This window comes from Penaeus chinensis, chromosome 1, assembly GCF_019202785.1.
Source record: "Penaeus chinensis breed Huanghai No. 1 chromosome 1, ASM1920278v2, whole genome shotgun sequence".
NCBI classification, from domain to species: Eukaryota; Metazoa; Arthropoda; class Malacostraca; order Decapoda; family Penaeidae; genus Penaeus; species Penaeus chinensis.
In genome coordinates, this window is record NC_061819.1 from 19,670,520 (window position 1) to 19,680,519 (window position 10,000).

Here is a 10,000-nt window from a genome sequence, read left to right on the forward strand (position 1 = left end):
GGTAAAAGCAGAAAGAGATATATTATTTAATCCTTATTTTTCTCTACCTCAAGGATCGAGAGCAAGCACGAAAAATCCATGAAGATTCAGGCCTAAGATTCTTTGAAGTGTTTGTGGACACACCCTTGGAGGTGTGTGAACAGAGGGATGTGAAGGGATTGTACAAGAAGGCAAGAGCTGGTATCATTAAAGGTAAGTTTATCATAATTTTCACTTAAGACATTTAAATGTTTTTTTGATTTCATGATCACAAGGAAAGCACTTGATTATGTATATCTTAGATGCTGTTTATATACACACTTACATAAGCATGAATTTGGTGAATTTATTTTTATAAAGTACTGCATTTGGAAAAAAAAAGTTGATTTCAATGCTGTCTAAGTGTGATATTGATCTCCTTTTGATTTTCAGGTTTCACTGGTATTGACTCTCACTATGAGAAACCCGAAGCTCCTAATGTAGAATTGAAGACAGCACAGTGTACAGTGGATGAATGTGTGCAGCAAGTACTGGAAATCTTACAGGAATGGGTAAGTGTTTTGATCTGTGAATGTGTCAAAGGTGTAGAATCAACTTGTTTAGTGCAACAGCTAAAAAAAGAGAGGGGTGGAAGGAAACACTTTAAAATGATAATATGATTGCTTTTAAATGTCACTTACATGTGTGAGTGAACCAACCTCCTCAAAATTTGCTTTGTGGAAACAAATCTTGTTTCTTTAATTTTTCTATGTTGTGTCCAAACTCAGAACACACATAAAATCCCTATCTTATACAGCTGTCACTTATTTGGAGTTCTCCTTTTGTATGCAACTATATATATATTGTTTGTACCACATTAAAGAATTTCTCCTTACAGAACTTTTTAAGTTGGTATCTACTGGAGACACAAATGAATTCAATACCTTAACATGAACAACTAGTTATGCATATGACTATTCAGCTAATGACAATCATACTCATAGGAGGCTTTCACAGTACATTATGAGCTGTACACATTGCTGAGGTTTGTTCTGTCAACACTATAGGATTCTCACTTTTAATCCTTACTTTGAAATGCTTATAATAACTAATCAGAACTCTCAATGTCTTTGCAAAACCCATTGGATATTGGAGTCTACTACCAGTTTACCTCCCATGAAGTACAACTTAATCATTACATATTATAAGTATTCCAAAATGCCATTGATATAACCATGATGTGGATTGTCTTTTATACTATTTCTAGTCAATAAAACACATATTATCATGGTATTTTTACTTGAGAAAGCCACACAATTATGATTAGTCTTGTGAATGTTATCCATCATCAATATTATTTATGATTATATAGTTATAATAATTCTCCTTGTCTATGGTATGATAACAGTATTGACAGACTAATGTTCCATCATTATTTTTCTGTCTTTTCAGAGCATAATTCCTGAGGCAGTAAGAGATAACCTGAAGGAGCTCTTTGTCCCAGAGAACAAACTGACAGCAGCCAAAACCGAAGCCGAGTCTCTCCCTTCAGTTAACATAACCAAGCTAGACTTACAGTGGTTGCAGGTCCTCTCTGAGGGATGGGCTTCTCCCCTGAATGGATTTATGAGAGAAAATGAGTTTTTGCAGGTAGATGTTGTTCCCTAGAGAGTTCTTTTAGTGGGAAAAAATAAAAAATAATGGTCATTGTATATTTATATGCTCCAGATGATGATTAACTGGGGTCTTATTCTAACTTTCTTCCTTTCTTGTCCCTTTTTTTTTTTAATTGTTTTCTTATCTCCTTTTTTCTTTTCTATTCTTTTGATTTGCAGTATACTTGACATATTACCCTGGTAATGACAGTTTCATATTATCTGTTGTTTGATTCATGCTAATCTTCAGTATTTAATGATGCTAAAAAATTTGCTCTCAAAAATGAATGACATGATTTTTCACTTTTTTCTAGTGCCAACATTTTGGTTGTTTGCTAGATTATGGAATTACAAATCAGTCCATTCCTATTGTGCTGCCTATTCAAACAAGTGATAAGGAGCAGTTAGATGGATGCTCAGCTTTCACTCTGCGATATGATGGAAGGGCTGTTGCTATTATAAGGAAACCTGAATTCTATGAACATCGCAAGGAGGAGAGGTGTGCTCGCCAGTTTGGTAAGTATTTATTTATTTATTTATTTATTGAACATTTTTTGCCACATTATCTAAGGTCATTAGTGGCGTATACAAAATATAGCGATAGGGTGGGGCTAACCCCAATTATTGTGGCAAAAAAGGTAAATATGGATAATTGGACAGAAGAAGGGGATGATGAAGAGAAGGAAAAGGAAAAAGGGAGAAGAAAGACCCTGCAAAATTAGTTGAGGCAAGGGCTGAGATCCAAGGCAAGGCTGATCCCTACATTGGGCCTCAGCCTCCGCCTTCTAAGCACCCCACAGCAACAAAGAGCAAGGGAATAGGGGGCATGGGGGGGTATAGTAGAAGAAAGTGCAAATTGTCTTATAGAAACCTTATGAATTAATATGAGTATCTGCTAAATAGCGATAAGTTTATTTGTCTGTAATTTTTTGTGTAGTCCTCTAGTGTGATCTTTTATAATGGGTGTCAAAACTTGGCAGATTAAATATTGCCTTAGCAAAAAAGATGTATATCATACAAGAAGTTCCAAAATTCTTCCAGTTAATTGATATTATGTAATGAACTGTATTCATGTTGACAAATGTAGAAAATGTATGAATAAGAATGAATATGTTCACAATACAAGAGATGTGTTTGACTGGTTTCAATTATATCTTTGTCAGAAATACTTTGTATTTCTGATGAAGATATAATCGAAACCAAATACATCTCTTGTATTCTGAAACTTCAGAGTTGAATGGTTGTGTTTTTTTCTTCCTGTATTTGTAAGGTACTATTATGTGTAATTCTTTCTTGAAATTGAATTATGTTGTACTTTCCTTCAGGTACAACTTGCAAGGATCACCCCTACATTAAGATGGTCCTCGAGTCTGGGGACTGGCTTTGTGGAGGGGATATTGAGGTCTTAGAAAGGGTCAGGTAAATATTTAAGGAATTTTGAATGTATAGACATTAATCTGTTGATGCTCAGAGGGCATTTACACACATGCTTAGTCCACCATAATTTTATTTTATTTATTTTGTTTACACATTTAGGGCTCTGGAACTGTTTTGTACCAGGTAAATGTACCTTGTGCATTTCCTATCTCTATAATAGTGACTCTATATATCCAATCACTTTTTCTCATTAGGTGGAATGATGGTTTGGATGAATACCGTCTGACGCCCATGGAACTAAGGGCTAAGTTCCAGCAGATGGGTGCCGATGCTGTCTTTGCCTTCCAACTGCGAAACCCTGTACACAATGGACATGCCCTGTTGATGCAGGTTTGTGAATACATCTTTTTATTTTGTTTGTGGCAGGAATTCAGAAAAATCTGCCTTGACATACATGGACCCATATGTATGACTTGCTGTGAACTCTTTATGGCCAGTGAATATTTTTAGCTATATGTATGATTTAGGCAGAAAGTCTAAAGGATTAATTTTTTTTTATTATTTGTCTTTCAGGATACACGCCGTCAGCTTTTAGAGCGTGGTTACCACAACCCTGTGTTGCTCCTTCACCCTCTGGGAGGCTGGACTAAAGATGATGATGTGCCCCTGAAAACACGCATGGAACAGCATCATGCTGGTAAGTTTAATTCATATTGTGTATATAAGTAATTATTTGCTGTTTCTTGAAGAGAGGGATTGCTGCAGGATATTAAAAATTTCTGTTAGTCATAATAAGCTTTGCATGTAGGATGGCCCTAGTTAATACTACAACTTTATCAGCAATTTTAAGCTCTGTAATAAACATTTTTTATTTTATTCTGCACCAGTACTAAATGAAGGAGTGCTGGATCCAGAATCTACTGTCCTGGCCATCTTCCCTTCGCCCATGATGTATGCAGGACCAACTGAAGTGCAATGGCATGCCAAGGCTCGTATGTCAACAGGCGCCAACTTCTACATTGTAGGTCGTGATCCTGCTGGCATGCCTCACCCTGAGACTAAAAAAGATATATATGAAGCCACCCATGGTCGCAAGGTCCTCACGATGGCCCCTGGACTGACACAGCTAGAGATCATTCCTTTCCGAGTGGCAGCTTATGACAAGGTGGCTAGCAGGATGGCCTTCTTTGACCCATCTCGCAAAGAGGAGTTTGAGTTCATCTCTGGCACAAAGATGCGCACATTAGCTCGCACTGGAGAAAATCCTCCTGATGGTTTCATGGCTCCATCAGCATGGAAGATTCTTAGCACATATTATCAGAGTCTGGGCAAGGCATGAATGAATGAGGGTTTAGATAATGAGAATCATTAGTTCTGTAATATTTCATTAAATTATTATTCTGTTTAGTCACACAGAAATTGCATATTTTTGCTTTTAATGTATATCTGCATTATGCATAATTTTGGTTGCATGGAAATGTTATATGGCTAATGATACCTCAGGAGTATTTTCTTCAATTTAAAGTGAGTTGTATTATGTACTGTGCACTTTGTGATTGTTAACACTTGGGCATTTACCATATGAGGACCACATAGAATGATAAGATAAGAATTTTATGTAAACTAAAGTGAAGAAAATAATGATATTGGTCTCTATCTTTTTAAAATTATGGCTCATTAAATTGAAAATATATATTTGAAATAAGACAAGTAAATGTTTTTAAAAATATATATTTTCATATTTATTAATATTTATAAATAATATTCTTTCCTGTTTTTCACAATACTGTGATCATTTTTATGTATGAAATTGTTTTGTTGTTATGACCGACAATATGCACTAACTTAGTCCACTAAGAAAATATATAAATCAGGGTTTTGGAGATATTAAACAACTTGAAATGATATATACACCCAGAAGCAGCTGAATTGCTAGGATGTTGTGCTATGTATAAAATAGAAGATATATATATATATACAGTATTATCTTTGCTGGAGCATATGTTTGAATGGTAGTATTCACCCCAATCAATCCCATGCTCAACCAATTTTGCTTGGTCTTTTTTTCTCCCCCTTTCCTTTTCTTCTCTTGTATCCCTTCTTCCATCCACTTCCTAAGATGGTAATACCTGTGTTGAAAAGATAAAAGGCTGGTTTTGTGTTAAACCTGAACAACTTTGGGGTGCCATGTGAAAAGGACTTGCTTGCCTGCCTCATTGAATATGATGCAGTATCAGTACAGTGCTACACTATTCCCCCCCAGAAGCCACCATAAGTCCTACAGCAATATTATCAAAATTACCTTCTGTATACACAACATCGCCCATTGCTCCTTTCCCTTCTACTCAAGGTGTCTCAGCATCTCCACCAATGGTTAATGGTTAGAAGAAATCAATGTGCAAGATATCAAAGTTCATATAGCACTATGGTAAAGTATTTTGGCAAAAAGGGTGGAAATTATCAGGATAAGATGTGTTAGATGTCAAAGGTTGTAGAATGCTATAGGAAAGAATGGTAGTGGAAAGAGTATATAGAGGGAGCAAATGGAATTTGTAAAAGGTGATAGGGTTAAAGGTATAAGGTGATCAGATCAAATGGAAGGCATGTCTCAAGAAGGGAGATTAACAATGAATGAGAAAACTGCAAAAGAACTATTATTAAATAATCAGAGGGTAATACGGTAAGAAATGATAGTTGCAGATGTAGGATAAGAATCCAGAGGATGAGATAAGGAAACAGAGGAAGGTGGTGAAGAAGAATATCAGGAAGGGAGGGATCTGGAGGACATTGTTGTGAGATAATGGAAACACATGGGCATATAAGTGGGGGATGTAAGGATAATGGAGAAGGAAGAGGGAATGGTGATGCACATGGAGGAGGAGAGAATGGGGTGTTTTTGGGTGAGCGGGAGAAAGAGGGGCAGGGGGAACTTGAGGAGGAGGTGGTTGGCTATCAGCAAATTCTTTGAATGTAGAGTGAAAAGGAATAAAGGGATTAGAGGGTGGATGAGGAAGTGGAGCATTCTGTTGGGTCATGTTTATGAACTTTTGGATGTCTTCAAGAGTTTCAGGAGGGGAGCTGAGGTCTGAGAAACAAAAGTTTTCTTATGTTGAGGAAAAAGAGGGAATAGATATCCAAGGAGCAGAGGGAGAAGTGGGTGTAGGAGAGGATGTGGTAGGAGAAAATGGAGTGGAACGTTTACATTGCCTATTGCGACAGGTAGAGGGAGGAGGGGTAGACACCAGGGAAGTGGTAGATATTAGAGTATCTGGATTTAGATAGGAAAAGGAATTTGACTGGGGAAGAGAGGGAATAGAGGTAGGACAGTTCAGGGTAGAGGAAAGAGATACTAAGGAAGATGCTGAAACATCTTGAGAAGATGGGAGGGAAGCAGAGCAAAGTACAGTTTTGGAATAGGTAGAAAGAGAAAAACCTTGTTGGCTTGCTTCTTATGTGGCCCCCCCATAGAGTGAGGCTTAGTTTGAATCTAAGAACTGCTACCTCAGATTTGAGCTTGTAGGCAGGACAGCTTTTATGAAATACATTGTGGGAGCCACCACAATTGGCACATGTGTGTGACTGAGCAGAGCAATTTCATGACCAGATTGGGCATATAGAGAGCAGCAGGCTATGGCGTGATAGAGAAGAGGTCAATATGGTTGGACAGGGCAAGACACTCACCAATGTGAACTTCATGGGGAGGTCATGTCTATGGAAGCTAATCTTGGCAATATTGTAGTACTTACATTGGCCTCTGGGAGAAATAATGTAGCGCTGGACTGCTAATGCACCATAGTTGACAAGGCATGTGAGCAAGTCATTTTCACAGTCTGAACAGTCCTAGTTGTAGACAGGACAATCAGTTGGGAGAGACAGGTATTATGGAAGGAGTGAGGTTGGTCAGGAATAGATTTGCCAGTCAGGGTAACTGACAAGGTGTGAACGATTGGAACAACTGTGAAAGGAAACTTTGTCTACCTATTTTTGGAGACATTGTTGGAAGAGAAGGGTATTGTCAGAGTATGTAGGAGGAATCACAAAGAATTGATCCCATTTGGCGAGGCCAAAAGGGTACTCAAAAGGTTTGCAGAGGTGGAAGCAGTAGAAGGATGAAGGCAGGAGGAAGATAGGGTGGTATGGAGGACAATAAGGATGAAGAGTAGTAATAAGGGTGGTGGGGGTATACAGTGAAGACGACTATGAAATAGAAGATAGAGTGGAGGATATTGGGAGAGTGTATTCTGGAAGTTGAGTAATGATATGGGCAGATGATTTGGAATGGATATAGTTGACAGCAAATATTTAGTAGAGGGTATTAGCCCGATTCAGATGGTTCACATTAGCTGGCATCATAACAAAACGCTTGGTCTGTGGAGTATGCCTGTACATGCAGCAACGCACCAGCGTGAGTGGAGAGGGACGTTCCACTTGATGTGGCAGACTCCCCCGCCAAAAGTTTATCATGCTCAGGGATTTCTGTTATCCAGTGGTGATGGATTAATATTAGGGTCAGAGCAGTGGTCAGAGGAGAGGCAGAGGTCGGGAAACCAATGAAATCAAATTTAGATAGGCTTGTTGATGAATTACTGGACATAGTGAGCCTGAAATGGTCTACTGAGGACGTTCCACTTGATGTGGCAGACTCCCACGCCAAGAGTTTATCATGCTCAGGGATTTCTGTTACCCAGTGGTGATGGATTAATATTTAACCCAATGGCGACGGGTCACGGCTATCGCCGTCATAACAATACGCCCGATTTGAGGCGTGCGGCTGTCCGCCGCGCCAAAACGCCCCGAGGCAATGATTCGGCTTGATGTACCGAATTCACGCGCCGTTCGCCAGAGCGTAGAGTTTTTTTTAATTTTCTATACCCGACGCCATTGGGTTAACCAAGGGAAAACTATGCCCATAACTCCCAGAGGCTGTTCATGACTGACACAAAGCCAGCCTTTCATCCTTTCAGCACAGCTCTCACACCTTAGGAAGTGGACAGAAGGGAATGAATAAGAGAAGGAAAAGCAATTAGGGAGAAAAAAAGACCATACAAAATTAGTTGAGGTGAGGACTGAGGTCCAAGGTAGGGGTGATCCCCTATATTGGGCCTCAGTCTCTGTCCCCTAAGCCCCTCATGATAACAATGAGCAAGGGATTTGGGGGTATCTCCATCAAAACTTTCTAGACATAACCTAAGAGCATGTTCCTCTCTCTCATCCACCTTCCAATCTCTCTAATTCCATTCCCTCTACATTCAAAGTAACTGCTGACTTCCATCCTCATCCTCCTTATGTTCTCCCTATCCCTCTTCCTCCCACTTTCTCACAACACACTCAATACCCCCTTCTTTCCCCATTATCATTTATGTTCCCTTCTGTCACAACTATGTCTTTCTTAGGATCCTTCCCCTCCTAATGTTTGAACAGATACTTTACCCCCTTACCCTGTTCCCTTGTTTCTTTCCTTCTCTACTTCTACCCTTATTATCCATTGATTGCTTCATAATGGCCCTTTAGTTCCTCTTCCTTCTTCAGATACATATATATTCTCCATTTGAACAAATTGTTCTTTGCCCTTAACCTCCTTTCTCCTTTGAGTAATCTCCACCTTAACCTTTTCACTGCCATACTATCCTACAGCACTCTACAACCTTTGTCATCTAGCACATTTTTTGAGTGCATTCTTTTATTTCCACTGCATATTGCCTCCTTGCTAAACATGGCTTTGGTTAAGGCAATTCGATCATATCCTGATTTTTCTAATAAAGTGCATATTCATCTGGCTAGTTGTCAACCAGAGCTTTCATCCCTGATGAAAACACTTGGAAGACTTCTTTTTCAAATCTCAGAAGCCAATTTCAATAAGAAAGGAGTTAGGAAAAACCTAATCCTAGAAGAACTGAGAGACTGGAGAAAGATTGAAAAAGACTAAAGTATAGCTTGGGACCACATAAACCAAATGAGACTATTTGTGAAGGTTGATGGAATGATGTTTACACTGAAGCTGATGGAGTGCAAATGTGTATCTCCGCTACATGGGTCTTCAAAAATAAAGAAAACAAGTAGAAGAAATTAGTTGTTCAATGGATGTGGTTGGGAAGCAAGAGATATGCAAATTTCTACTGATCCACCTGTTCTGAAACCATGTAAAAACAATGAGGAGAAGACACTGAATCAAGCATGCATAGATGAATAATATTGTTTACTTTATTGAAGGCTGCTTTTTAATGGTTTATAAAATGACAACATTGCATGCCATCTCCAAAGACACAAGTGTGTCAACATTACCTGTTGAAAAGTCAGATCATGCAGTTTGCCTACAGGCATGTAATACGAAAGTCATAGTTATCATCACTCTCAACTCAACAATCACATTCCTAAAGTACCACTGGATGCCGTTAACTCAAATGTGCGCAGGCTTTTTTTGGTGGCCGTACAGTCCACCAATTGGGTATATCTGTATGGGCCGCATCTGTAGGGTTGCTACCTGCGGCAGTGGCGCTACACCGCCATGGCATCATAGAAGATGCCACCCATGAACAATTTATTAATAGCCATTTGGTGAAAATATACATGGTGCCTTGTGAAAGTAATAAACAAAACATTTAAAACTTTCACTATTCCCCTCCACAAAATTTTAATACTTTGTGATCCTTTGTGATCCTTTTCCTTTGTTTCAGAAGTACCACCAAGGGACTGCAACCTCCTGGCACCAGTATTACACAGTTGATTATTATTTCCCCAAAACATTCTACAGACTTCTCTGTCACTTTTATCTTATCCTCATATCAAGAGCAAGGTCTCCTAGCAGGTTGAGCCTACACAGCCATGCCATCTGGTGAAGACTTATTTATCAGCTATTAGACAGTTTGCCCAAGAAAAAATACTTAAGTATCATGTTATGGTAATGCATTATATGCAAAATACCAGATCTGAATTAGCAGTATGGGGTGGCATAAAAATTCATACTATTATTTTTTGTTAGTTTATTTTACCCAATGTCAGCGGGGTTATTT

At 38.7% G+C, this 10,000-nt stretch overlaps 1 protein-coding gene across 2 annotated transcripts in view; it reads left to right on the forward strand.

The window, feature by feature from the left end:
• LOC125038422 (bifunctional 3'-phosphoadenosine 5'-phosphosulfate synthase-like) overlaps positions 1-5,042 on the forward strand; it is a 48,025-nt gene extending 42,983 nt beyond the window's left edge. For both annotated transcript variants that reach the window (XM_047632280.1, XM_047633061.1), the window contains exons 4-11: positions 54-192; positions 412-530; positions 1,411-1,608; positions 1,928-2,129; positions 2,939-3,032; positions 3,245-3,380; positions 3,564-3,687; positions 3,878-5,042. In XM_047632280.1, coding sequence (XP_047488236.1) covers positions 54-192; positions 412-530; positions 1,411-1,608; positions 1,928-2,129; positions 2,939-3,032; positions 3,245-3,380; positions 3,564-3,687; positions 3,878-4,329 — 1,464 coding nt within the window. In that variant the 3' untranslated portion in view covers positions 4,330-5,042. The remainder of the gene's footprint in view (positions 1-53; positions 193-411; positions 531-1,410; positions 1,609-1,927; positions 2,130-2,938; positions 3,033-3,244; positions 3,381-3,563; positions 3,688-3,877) is intronic.
• The last annotated feature ends 4,958 nt before the right edge of the window (positions 5,043-10,000 follow it).